Here is a 14,123-nt window from a genome sequence, read left to right as displayed (position 1 = left end):
AGTAGGTCTCACCCATTGTACCAAATGTATGCTAACCCAATGGGCACATGATATCAATGTTGCAAGCCCCCACCCCCCCACCCCTCTGCCACACACACCTCCCCACCCCACATGATGCCATAAACTTGGTCAGTACCTACACTGTACATTTAAAGGGAGGGATGGCATTTTGAGGAACTCTGATAGTTTTGATGGCTATAGGTTTCAAGGATATGCCCAAACTTTAAAGCAAATGCCTCATCCAGAAACAGGTATTTTGTTCGAGATCAAAATAATCCAATGTCCAAACAAACATGCAGTATACTGGAAATCTCATTATTAATCAATGAGTGCAAAAATTATGCTTTTCATGATAATTTCAAGTTATGAAATTATTCAATGATCTTTGATAAGTGATAAAGTACTTTTGCTGGTCACCAGTCGTTTTGGAGTTGATGGATGTAACAACTGAAACTAATATAACCAGAGAGGTACATTTTTGATTGCCAGATTCAAAGTTAAGCTGTTATAAGACAACAAAAATGCATATACATTTGAAATACTTTTATGTCATTTGAAAGCATCGGAGGTCAGAATCTGAGAGTCAAAGGGATATAGTTTTGATTTAATGTTGCTAGCACAAACTATAAGTTAATGACTTCCTTATTCTGTCTGCAATATTGTTACAAATTGTGGCAAAGTGTACCTTCCAAGGTCAACTCAATTCAAGAAATGTGCACAGTGTAACAGGAATACACACAAAAAGATCTGCGGTATGGACAGACCACCAAAGGTCAAAAGGGTGATTTTCCAACCAGCTTCACTACACTTCATATAATTTTTTTACGATGCTTAAGCGACCACAAATGTGGGAGGAGCCCCGCAAGGGCTTATGGATTACATTGGGTGGCTTCCAATTCAACATTTTAACTCACATATTTGGAGTCTTTTCAATTTAGAAAGTCATTTCAGATGGCAAAACCGAGGATTGATCTTGGATGAAAAACCCACCATACTATGACACAGCCGGGTATCGAATTTGGACAAAATGGCATCCCCTGACAGGAATTTTAACCAGAATAACATCTCTCTCAAACCGAGCCAGAATTTTCTTTGTGCTCATCTTAGCATGTACGGCAATGAAAGATGTTTGGATTTGACACTCGTAGAAATTTTCATGCAGCTACTGTAACTCACCAAAGACTATTTTCTTGTTCTTTTTCACTGAAGGCACTGCAAAGGTTCGAAACCAGTTTAAATACCAATCCACGGATGCGTCGTCTGTGCCTTTTGTCATTTTGCGAATTCGTTGAACTGAAAATAACAAAATAAAACTTCAAAGCTTACTTGGTTTTGATAATTGACCTGGGCGGCAAAACTGCAGTGTGGTTTCGATGATGCTACATGAACAATCTGATATGAGTGTGACACACTAGGCTGTAGCGTATAGCCAGGATGAACAACATACTTCAACAAAGTCTAGTAACAAGCATTGCGGTGCAGAACGGCGTCGATGCGTTGCAGAATGGCGTCAATGCGGTGCAGAATGGTGTAAAGTTATGAAAGGTAATCCACATTTTATGAAATACCTCAATATGAAACCTTTGACCTCTGCTTGAAGTAGTTATGTTTGATCAATAGCAAAACAATGGGCTCCCCAGAGCAAAGTTTTCAAACCAAATTTAGTTTTCTGTTCTGAATTGTCTTTTGGGTAAATGCAATTGCATATGGTTTCCAGCTGCCTGAAGGTGGTTGTAACCACACAGTCAGGTCCATGTATCCCAACAAGATCGAGTAGCATGGCCTTATCTCAAAAGCGGTGCATCGTAAAAAAATGCCACCCATTTTATAGCTCAATGAGTGAGCCAAACAGGTTTCTCACCTTGCTCAGCGTGGATGGGTGTCTTGGTCCAACCATTTCTACGTTTAGCCCACCAATGAGGTTCTTTGGGAACTTTTGCTACTTGCGGATGCTGGACAAGTTTATCCCAAAGGTCTGTTGTACCACACTTTGGCATCCCGATCAGATAGAAGTATGGCAAACACGTCAGCTTGCCATTATAATGCCAGCATGGGCTCTTATATTGTGGCAATAATGTTTTAGGTATCTTTGCATGTAGCTGCAAGAAACAACAAGAAGAAAAACTCTTATGTACTAGAGTAACATATATGTTAATATGCCTTAACAATGCAATCTGATGCAGATCGTGCACTAGCTCTGTACATATTGAGTAACTTGGCACTGTTAATTACACAGCTATCTGTTTAATAGCTAAATTTAATATCTCTTTCATTCAACTTTAAGCATGAAGCTGTAACACCTTCCACAGCATACACCAATTACTGTACATACATACATTAACTATCCAAGAAAACAAAACTATCAAATGTTTGTTCATCTGCTTTTACGATTTTCAAAAAAAGTTGATCCTTCGTTCGCCTTGTATTCTATAAATGCTGATGTTGCTGTTTAAACAAAAGAAAGGTCTCACTAAGGAGTCATGACACCTTTTCCAACATTTTTGGCAAACATCCTATAATCTCTCCGCAGCTCTATGAACACTACGATTACTGCCATGAGTGCATTCTACAAGTTCAAGGATTTAACAAGGACTCAGGAAATTGTTCAGATGTTGTGAACACAAAAACTCTGAAGGTTTTTTTAACCTTGAGATGAACATATAATATACTGTAACATGGATCAGCCTTACAGTTGACTTTGGAAGATGATCAGAAATATTATTCTTTGCAACTTTCAGGGTTTCCTGCTCAACCATAGGCGTAGGAGGCGGGGGGGCTGGGGGGCTGCAGCCCCCCCAAACAAAATTTTTGGTGAAAATTCGGGCAATATGCTGAGAATTTTTCGGGCACCTACTGAAAGAAGAAAAGTTTGCAATGTGTTTTTCAATTTTTTTTTTTTTTTTTGGGGGGGGGGTGAAAATTCGGGCAATATGCTGAGAATTTTTCGGGCACCTACTGAAAGAAGAAAAGTTTGCAATGTGTTTTTCAATTTTTTTTTTTTTTTTGGGGGGGGGGTGAAAATTCGGGCAATATGCTGAGAATTTTTCGGGCACCTACGGAGAGAATAATAATTTGCAATGTTTTTTTCAATGGTTAAACTGAAATTATTATTATCGTTATTATTGTGACGACTTCCCCAATAGTTATAACCAATATGGAATGGTAATAAGAGGGAAAATACAACCCAAATTTTTCGCACGTTCTGCGCGCATTTAACATCTTATTGTGCATGTCATATGCGTTCATCGGTTATCGGCATGTGATGTAATAACCGATGAATGGCTATATCATAGCACATTAAGATGTTGAACGCGCGAGTAGCGCGCGAAAAATTTTGGTAATATTTTTCGGGCAAGTCGTTACAGCCCCCCCAAATCAAATCAGGCTCCTACGCCTATGTGCTCAACCCTTCTGTTTGATAGAGCTGCAATTATCAATGTTTGTGAAAACTCTCTACTTGAGGAAACCAAGAAGTGCACAGTGATCTGTCTTTCCTGTTTGGAATGAAACGCTAATTGTTACCTATCGACTTGACTAGATATATCTAGGAACACTGCAGACTGTTAGATTTACTATTGTGCAGCTCTCTAAACTTCAGATTCACAAGATCCATTGTTTATCTCTGTAATAGCAAAATGCAGAAGCTTGGTAACTTTAGAAGGTTCTGGAACTATTTATGGTGGTTACTGCTGACCGTTATTGACATTAAGATGAGATATGATGTGTAACCTTTATAGACGTTTCATGCTACAAAATAAGCAAAAAATTACCTCATTAGTTGTCTCTGAAATGAGGTTAGGCTACAAAAATACCTAACTTTTGTAAAGAATTCCATATAGTACACACTGACAATATATCAAAAGAATATCCCAAGAGGTCTGGCAGCAGAAACGATAAAAAGAACAAGAGCCTATGGTTCCTTGCTTTTAGTGGAATATTAAGGCCCGGTCACACTATACCGATTTTTTATCGGAATACTACCCGATTTTCCCGGAGGAATCGAAACAGCCAGTTTTTCGTTCGGGTCTTCTAGCCACAGTGATAAAGGACCTGATTTGCTATCTGTTGAGCCATTCCGATGTGGAATAGCCCTCTCCTAACTTTTGACATTGACTCCGTTTCCTTTTATCGGATAGCTATCCGATTACTCTTCCGATTTTTATCCTTTTTCGATGTGACGTCACTTCAGAATGTAGTCCGTTCCAGAACCCCTCAGATTTGGAGTAGGTATTCGAATATTCCACTGCATTCATTACATTCGCTACCACAAACCTCACTCTTCGGCCTACAATCGGAAAAATCGGACCGTATTCCGATAAAATATCGCTGTAGTGTGACCGGGCCTTTAAAGTATTGTATGTAAATTAACACCCAAAATCATAATATTTATGCCCACATGTACGTACCAGCTATTAACCAACAATTGTATTCCAAGTTTTGATACAATCTGATTTAAGTTTGGCTCGCATCCGATGCAGAGTTATTGCAAAGTAACGATTTACGTTTGACCCCATTACCTAATTAATATTCGAAAGGTCAGCGCCAAAAACTATAATACATCTACATAGCAAGTGTGACAGATATATCCATCACTCGGTTGTTCAAAAGTTTCAGCTCTTGACCTCTGTTTACCTGAAATGACCAGGTTCTTTTACTCACTAACAGAAGGATCCACACACCAAATACAAGATAGACACACAGTGATACATTCATGCATATGCACATGCATTCACAAACATGCACACACTGCAGTTGCCTCAATGTATATAGAGGTACTGCACAGAGTATTGTTGCCCCCAAAACCGGTGACAAATATGTACATTATCTGTAGAATACATTCATGGTGTAATTAAGTGATCATAAATCCTTTGATATTGCAAAACACATTCAACATCTAGGCACATGATGAGCCATCATGATCCATTCCCTTCCCGTCCTTAAAGTTCAGACCAATAACCAAACTTCAATGGGCTTCATGCCATATATCTGTTAGTGCACAGTGTTTGTAATGGCCAGTACAGCAGGCAAGCAACATCATATTTTGTATCAGGTACTACCTATAAAGACATCTTACCTCAGGATATAGCTGTGGAAGTGGGTTTGGAATAACATCCTCCGTGACATTAGTTTGATTAGTCAGAAAAGATGAATGATTCTCTCCATATGGTTTTGATTGCACAGGTATATTGAGAAGTTTGGCAAGGAGCTCATGTTCACGGTCAGACAATGGACCATCCACTGGTTTTGTCGATGGTTGAGTCCTCACCAGCACTGTATCTTGTAGGACCCTGAAGAATAGTCCTGACACCAAGACCGAGCCAACAATCAAGCAAAAGAGGAGTCTTCTTGGCTAAAAAAGAAAAAGAAATTTGAAAAATTCACATTTATGGGTTATTTTTACTAAGTTCAAAGTTGAACGATATGCCAAACGCTGCTAGTAGTCGGCAACGAAATTAGGCAATTAACTTAAAACCTAATTGAAGTTAAAATAGACCACCTGTCCAAATAAAGTACCAATTACATTTGTTACCGCTATGTATTAATTAATTAATTAATTAATTAGGAGGAAATATACAGCTATCAATAATTACCTTTCCTGATAAAATATATTTATGAAAGTTCACATGACCTACGAAAGTTTATTCCACTCTACTATAAATGCACTTGTGACCAGAGGTATATATGCACTACATTTGGCAAAATCCGACAATTGCCCTTGGTTACAGTCATTTAAACGGCAATTCCACGGTTACTCACGTTACTTATTTGATGGGTTGGGACTTACCAAATGGTAACATAATTTCCATGCTTCACTGTTTGAATCATTACTTTTTATACATTAGTAATAGTTTGCCTAGACCTATTGTAATAGCACAACAGCGGCATATCATACCCTTGGTTTGTCTGGGTTGTATAATATACACAAGAAAGAGTCGGTTACTCAATTTACATTACTTGTTCCACCCAAAATGGAAAATGGTCATTATTCCAAAAATTTCCTCATATTTCATGATCTCTAGAAAGGGGAATGTATGGTTCATAAACCTTAGCTGGTGGTACAAATACTAGGTAAAATTAAAATCTTACATGATTGGACATTTCCATAAAAAACTATGTTTTTGTTGGTTACTCACGGTACAGTTATACTCACGGTTACCACGTATATATCATGTTAATAGAAACGAATTTGTTATATCATTTCAAGTTGAACAATGGTTATTAAACTGTTCAAAGTCAGTAACTCTCAACATTGTAACACTTTTAACGCCTTCCATTAACATATAAACAGTTTAAAAATCTATGCACAGACGATCTGCCAAATTATTCTAAAACATTAACAAAATTCTGAACGACCTCAGTTGTTGACCACTAATGGTTCTTCAAATGGTGGCATAAAAGTCGAAAAATTTGCAACTTTCAACTTTGTTTTTCTACAAGATATTTTCCGTAGGGATCCCCATTAACCTCGCCCATAATATGAATATTTAAACACAACGAACGTCATACTGTAGATCAATACGTAATCCAACGCCAAGCTTGATTTGTGTACAGTCTATATGGCAGTTGTACCAGGGAGTTCCATAACAACTCCCTGGTTGTGCCAGTGCAAAGTCTTGAATCTATTTTTAGCAATGGCTCATAACTAAACCTGCATCTCTGATTGGTTGAATTCAAACTAGTGGGTTTGGGTACTGTATGCGATTAATTTTGTATGTGGAATTTTGTCGTGGATACTTTTCTCATTCTCTGCAAATATCCTTAAGTACAGTACTGTACTCGCCAAGTAACGATGTTGGCAGGGAAAAACTTGGCTGATATCTTAGTTTGCAATTTTGTGATTGATATATGTGAAAAACTCGATGGACATGTCAAAAAAATAGAAAACGGCGACCAAACGCAAAATGCTGCTTTAAGATATAATGAGTGCTAATGTGAAACTAGATTATCATAGCATATTTCCATAAACATTACCCTTCCCTTCCCCCATCTTCCCTTCCTCCTCCCTTTCCTCCACCTCCAAAATTAATTTGTTTGTATATGCATGATGGATTTGAGAAAGGAAGAGAAAGGGTGCGGGGGGGGTAGATAAAAAACAGCCCTCTGCAGTACTGCTACTGATTAAGTTGGCAGATTACATTCATGCATTTATGATATAAATGTGGTTTATCATGTTAAATATTGACAAAATTGTGACATATATCCAAGTCACAAGTTACTGTACCTGGTTCTCAATTTCAGCTAATTTGCAAGTTATTTGGACTTATTAGTCATGTCAGGAAATAAGTCAGAAATTCTACATGATGGAGGCCAATGGGAGGGAAAGCATTAAAATTATAGTTTTCACTTTTAGTAAGCATTTTTGGTTTCTTTGGCAATTGAGTCAAATTGACAAATTAGATTTGATTCAGTTAATTTGGTTAACATTAATTTAGTAATTAGTTTAATTAACATAGGCGTAGGAGGCGGGGGGGCTGCAGCCCCCCCAACCAATTATTTTTGTGAAAATTCGGGCACTATGCTGAGAATTTTTCGGGCACCTACTGGAAGAATAATAATTTGCATAGTGTTTTTCATTTTTTTGGGGTGAAAATTTGGCAATATGCTAAGAATTTTTCGGGCATCTACTGAAAGAATAATAATTTGCAATGTGTTTTTCAATTTTTTGGTGAAAATTCGGGCAATATGCTGAAAATTTTTCGAGCACCTACTGAAAGAGTAATAATTTGCAATGTGTTTTTCAAATTTTTTGGTGAAAATTCGGGCAATATGCTGAGAATTTTTCGGGCACCTACCAGTGGCGGAGCGTCCATACAGTCAGACGGACTCAAATGGACTGCTAGCGACCTTTTCAGCTTTTAACCACTTTCTACTTATTCGCGATTATTGACTTTTTCATTGCGCTCTCAAATACCTATTGACATTTGTCACATTTTATTGGTGCAATTTTCTGACAAATGGCGATGACACCTATTTATTCTTCGTTTATCTGCAAATTAGCTAGGCCTGGAAAGAGTCATTTCCGGCGATCTAGGGAGTATCTTTACTCAAAAATTTTTTGTACGCTCGGCGCCAACTGCTGGTGGTGCTCCGCTTAGATAGTGTCGAAAGTGCCCCTACAGACCATTCTCTCCCCCCTGACCAATACCCCTAGCTCCGCCACTGGCACCTACTGAAAGAAGAAGAATTTGCATTGTGTTTTTCAATAGTTAAACTTATATTATTATCATTATTGTTGTAACGACTACCCCAATAATTATAACCAATATGGAACGGTAATAACACGAAAAATGATTTTATGTTATTGGCATGTGATGTAATAAGCGATGAATGCCTATATGATATTCACATTAACATGTGGAACGCGTGCGGAGCGCGCGAAAAAAATTGGTTTTATTTTTCGGCAAGTCGTTACAGCCCCCCCAAATCAAATGAGGCTCCTACGCCTATGTTAATTAACATTTAAGATTAGTAGTGAACCTTAGAAGACAATTCATTCCTTTCAAAGGATTTGTTATTTAATGAAGGTAATGAACTCAAGTGGCACTGTTATATTTTGCTATATTTACAATTATAAGACAGCTTTTGAATTGATGTGTCAAGTTCTGAAAATTGTTACCCATCCTACTGGGCTGGAGGTGGGGGGGGTATTGCTTTGGTTAAGATTAGAAATGGTCAATAATTTAAATTATAATAATTTAAAATTAATTTAAATTATTGTGGCAAATGTTAGTGAAGATACATACTGACTTAAATTTGCTCTGTTTGCCCAAAGTAAACTTGCTCCTCTGAGAAGAAAAGAAGGAAATACAGTACAAAATTAGACAGAACATTGAATTTCCCCAAAGAAACCATATTCTATCAATGTTTTAACAGTCTTCGATGTTGGTATGGATCTTGTAAGGCAACACTGTACAGGTATATGTACTGTAGTTTCTGTAAATAAGTATCAAAATTTGCTTGCTAGTGATGTTTCTTTCCAAAGTCTATCACCAGTTCCTAATTTTCTTTCTTTCTATCCACTTTTCATAATTGTTCCTTTATATCGTGAGGCATCTGGAAAAGTACTGCTCAGTAAAGCTTTTCTGTTATTCTTAGGTTCTAATTGTTTATCACGTAGTATACTAAAAGTGTTGTAACACAAACGTTGTTCCATTTTCAGCTTCAGAATTAGTGTTATAGCTCTTACATGGTTCTTAGTGAAATTTGTTGATTCTACTGCCTTTTGAAAGCATATTGTACTCATATGGAAGTTTTTCACAAGATGTGTTTCAAAGTCTACTGTATAGGCCCTAACAATAGCACGCTATCATGGAAAAGTTTCTTGAGATGACATAATCGACCTGCCTTGGTCGAAAAATGACCACTTTTTACCAATTAGTCTGCAACGCCTGCCACATAGTTTTTCTTGTATGAGGATCTTTGTGTGAACGCTGTATGATTATAACTACACTGAAGACATGAACATATTTCCACTCAGTGTTTACACAATGAGCCAAATGGTGTTAAGAAGCTATGCAGGCTAATCTTAAAGCCTGAGGTCGATTTAAGACCCTGGCAGGTCGATTACATAATCACAATACTTAAATAGCTACAGCTGCGTGCTATATAATTGGAGCCAATAAAGCAGATCATACCCTTTAAGAAGTTTCATAGGCATGGACCAGCATTTTGCAAGCACCGATATCTGTCTAAAGCCGTAAAGAAATGCATGTGTTCAGAAACGATAACCTAGGAACACTTTTAAGTAAAACAGAAATTATATGATGAGAAAAAGAATGGTCAAACTCTGAATAAAGACCTACGTTTCTTGCACAGCTAGGCTACATACATCATTTACAGAACCAGCCTTAAAGGCATATTGCAGACTTGGCCCAAACCGCGTGCCGCGCTCTGAAAAAAGTTAACTTTCCATTGCTTGCAAGTGAGTGTTCTGCTTGTCGCTACAAATTGCAGACAGTAATGAAACATGATACCTTGTTATCTTTAGCCGGACCTGAGATGTCCATCGATGTATCGTTTGTACAGTGTGCTGTGGGTATTGACTGCAGCTGTACGTATGTACTCACTGTACACTATAGTACGTGTCTAATTACCGAAGGTAGCAAGCTGTGTGCGTATTTTCTGGGACCGATGGTTGTGTCTAACACTTCTGTTACACTTTCATTCGGGAGGTCAGATTAGCAGCATTAGACGTTTCTTTTTGCGCTAGTCTTCACACCCTTTAAGGGCATTGAAGACTCTCCCCAAATCGAGTGCTGCGCTCTGAAAAAGTTATAACTTTCCGTTGCTTAAGGCAAGCATAGGCGTAGGAGGCAGGGGGGGGGGGCTGCAGCCCCCAATCAAATTTTTTTGTGAAAATTCGGGCAATATGATGAGAATTTTTCGGGCACCAACTGAAAGAAAAATAATTTGCAATGTGTTTTTCAATGGTTTAACTATATATATTATTATTATCATTATTATTGTAACGACTTCCCCTCAATAGCAATATGCATGGAAGGGTAATAACACGGCAAATGATTGTATGTTATTGGCAGGCGATGTAATAAACGATGCATACTTATATGATGTGCACATGAACATGTTGAACGCTGACAAATTTTGGTTATATTTTCGGGCAAGTCGTTACAGCCCCCCCCCTCCCCCCCCCCCCCCAAATCAAATCGGGCTCCTACGCCTATGCTTGCAAGTGACGTTTTCTGCTTGTCGTATTCTACGATTTATATACATACTGTTTAGAAATGAAAGCCTACAATTACTTACACTGTACATTTCACTATTTAGTTTTGAAGCCTTAGAACGACTTCCATGCATGCAGGAATTTATACACCTTTCACAGTATTCTAGCCTGGGCCTGGGAAACCGCGAGATTCTATCCTGGGCCTGGGAAACTATCGGTACAGTATACCCACATGCCACCAGGCTGCATTTGACTTACCATCATGGATTGGGCTACCGCAACAGAAATGTCTATCGTTTATAGTGTATCATGGTTAAAGCAATGGTAAAACTCAAGGAACTGAACTAACTGTGAAGACGTAGTGATTCGATCACAAATATTTTTCATGGTTGGCTTCACTTGAATGAACACACTAAAGTGGTCAAATCTCTCTGATATAAGCTCCAGTTCCAGTTAGATGTGAAAAATATGAACGTCACTGTATATCAGCAGGGATATACATCCCTTATCTAACAAGTAACATAGTAACACCACGAGGAACTAGTTATGTTGCTTTGGTTCTTATGCAGTAATCACTATCGATTTATATCAAGTCCGCATGTCATGAATCTTACAAACATTGTTGTAACAAGTGCATCTAAAATTATGATGATCACCTTACTTTTCCTGAAGTTGTACTGACCCTGACATCAACATATGCATGAACCCGAGCTCGGGTCATGTGCCTATAATTGCTATGTGGCTTTCAACAGCGGAAATCCATCGAATCATCTTTTGAACTGTCTTGTGTGGCGTCGCGCTATGTCTGAGAGTCTAGCGTGGACGTGACCGGAGTGGTCACAGGAAACCGAGAACTTCAAAGATAAAAGTCGTACAAGAGCGGTAAGATGTCTTTTGAAAGAGCATAACTTAAATGGAAAACTTCTTTTGAGAAAAGTCACCCAGGAGAGAACCTGGGCATGAAAAACCAAACTACCAAACGACTGATCCGCTAGCTCTCAACCCAAGTCCCCTTGCATCGAGATTGTGACATCGTCAGGTGTGTATCACAACCCCATAACAACTCCCTGGTATCACGATTCCTCTAGAAGGAGAACATAATGGTAAACATGATCTCAGCCAAAGCTCGAGAAGCAGACACGAAATGTCTCCCCTCAAGGGCGTAGGAACCGGGGGGCTGGGGGGGCGCCAGCCCCCCAGTGAAAAATATGGGGGGCGGAAGTATCATTCCGCCCCCCCCCCCGCTCAGCAAGTCAGAAAACCCCTTTTTCATTTCCAAATGAGAAAAAAATCTCATTTGGAGCACCAAATTGCATCTAAGGCCAGGTGAAAATGCAAAATTCTTTACAAAATGGAGTGGGTGTTGAAGTGTGCTATATTGCACCAAATTGCATCTGAGGCCACCTGGAAATGCAAAAAAAATCCAAAGGGGAGGGGGACACCCCCTCCCCTTAGACCCCTCCCCCAGGCCGGCCATCAGTCTTCAGCCCCCCCCACTCAAAAGTACCTTCCTACGCCACTGTCTCCCCTCATTCAAGAGGGAATGCTTATTATAGTCTGAAGTCTGATCATCAGAGTGGACCCGAGGTCACGGTTTTCTCTCTGCTAGTCTTGTGCTCGTTGCGTGCTGTCCCCTGAGCAGTGATAACGGTACGTGACCCTCCTATGTTCCGACGTCTCTATGTTCCGACAAAAAGACAAATTCCGAACAATTTTTTTGTATCCAACAATTTGTTTGTACCAAGAAAAGTAGTTTTGAGACCCCAATATTTTTGTGACCAAATTTTTGGGGGGACTTATTTTTTTTGGACCAACGTTTTATCGGATCAAATTTTTGGAGAGCCAATTTTTTTTCACGAAAAAAAATAAAGAAAAGTGACCCAAAGTTTGTTATGACCCAAACAGTGCTTGTGACTCAAAATTTGTTGGTACTCAATTTTTTGGGGGACAAAAATCGTTTTTGGCCAAATCTTCGAATATCTTCGAATAAAATGTGTTTAGATTTAGACCAAACTATGTTGTAGGCCCACCATTTTTTTTTGGGGGGGGGGGATTTTGGTCCAAAAAAATGTTGGTCACAAAAATATTGGGGTCTGAAACCTTGTTTTCTTGGTACAAACGATTTTTTGGATAAACAAAAATTGTCCCGAATGTTTTGTTTATGTCGGAACATAGAGACGTCGGAACATAGAGACGTCGGAACATAGAGACGTCGGAATATAGAGATGTAACCGTGATTACCACTAGTTGGTGCTTACATAGTACAGGACAAGACAAGAGCAGAATGCTACATGACAGACTAAAACCAAGGAGCTGCTACGTAAGAGTAGCAGCTCCTTGCTAAAACTACAGTACAACGAATTATTACGTCATATTACACAACAGCAATCTGTTAACAGGTGCGTTTAAAGTAGTATATGTAGTTTAAAGTAGTAGATGTAGGAACATATCAACACTCGCACATGACTCCTCTGGCATGGCTCAAATGAAACGTCCTCGTGTTTGGAATCCAAATTTATACGAGATGCAAACTGAATTTCACTTTCATAACAATATAATGTGCAACTACATACATTGGTAATTACAGTGATGTGTATACCCAACCACACATGTTGCATGGTTTATTATTTAGTATAGTTACATATATAAATATATTATTGAAAGAGGATGGAATGGGGAGAAGCATGAAGGAGGAGGAGGAGGAGGGAAGGAGGGGGAGGAGAAGAAGAGTACTAGATACTTAGGGCCTACCTCAAAATTCAGTCACCCCAGCTTGTCTAGTACATGCATGGCAATCTTGTGTATTTATTCATATATACAAACTAGCTAGAACAGTTCTGTTAGACGCTTTGTTGTTTAAAGCTATATCCTCTCTCTCCCTCTCTCCACCTCTTCCTCCCCTCATTTGCACACGCGATATACAATGTATATCGTTATAATGACGCCCCTGGTCACCCTGATGAGAATTTAGGAGTTCCCTACAACTGGTTTCCACTAGCGGTCGTCATTTTCCTGACACTCACAACAGCCCGGGCCCCGCCCGGTCCACGTCCCTTATAGTGACGCCCCTGTTATTGCAGGTTATGGCATGTGGACGGTGAGGTTGTTTTTGCTAGAGTAACTGGCCATGACTGCATGCGCAGAACTTGGGTCTATTGTGTATATATGGCTATATCTGTGTGTGTGGTAACTTACATACCAACGGACGTACGGTGGTTCAAGATACAACATTTTGGGGAAACTCCAGAATTAATTAAGCAGATATTTATTGAGCTGTATCTACAAACACATTATATGATCGATCGAAATACAGTAAACAACCTGTCTTTTACACACAAACACCCAAATAGTACAACGTCGTTGGGTGCGAGTCGCCGACTTCCTTTCGTTCGCGAAAGATATATTTACTAGATTCAACCGACGTGCCAAATGCGCTGCTTAA

At 39.0% G+C, this 14,123-nt stretch overlaps 1 protein-coding gene across 6 annotated transcripts in view; it reads right to left on the bottom strand.

The window, feature by feature from the left end:
* LOC139959508 (carbohydrate sulfotransferase 15-like) overlaps positions 1 to 11,636 on the bottom strand; it is a 29,696-nt gene extending 18,060 nt beyond the window's left edge. Inside the window, exons 1-5 of one of the 6 annotated variants that reach the window (XM_071957184.1) lie at positions 11,343 to 11,636; positions 8,745 to 8,786; positions 5,075 to 5,350; positions 1,862 to 2,099; positions 1,177 to 1,293 (exon numbers count right to left, since the gene is read on the bottom strand). In XM_071957184.1, coding sequence (XP_071813285.1) covers positions 1,177 to 1,293; positions 1,862 to 2,099; positions 5,075 to 5,350; positions 8,745 to 8,786; positions 11,343 to 11,402 — 733 coding nt within the window. In that variant the 5' untranslated portion in view covers positions 11,403 to 11,636. The other 5 variants (XM_071957221.1, XM_071957194.1, XM_071957203.1 and 2 more) reach the window with 5 other exon arrangements.
* Positions 11,637 to 14,123: the final 2,487 nt, after the last annotated feature.

This window comes from Apostichopus japonicus, chromosome 3, assembly GCF_037975245.1.
Source record: "Apostichopus japonicus isolate 1M-3 chromosome 3, ASM3797524v1, whole genome shotgun sequence".
NCBI lineage: Eukaryota > Metazoa > Echinodermata > Holothuroidea > Aspidochirotida > Stichopodidae > Apostichopus > Apostichopus japonicus.
The sequence above is the reverse complement of the archived record's forward strand: the minus strand, read 5'-3'. Positions and strand labels throughout refer to the sequence as shown.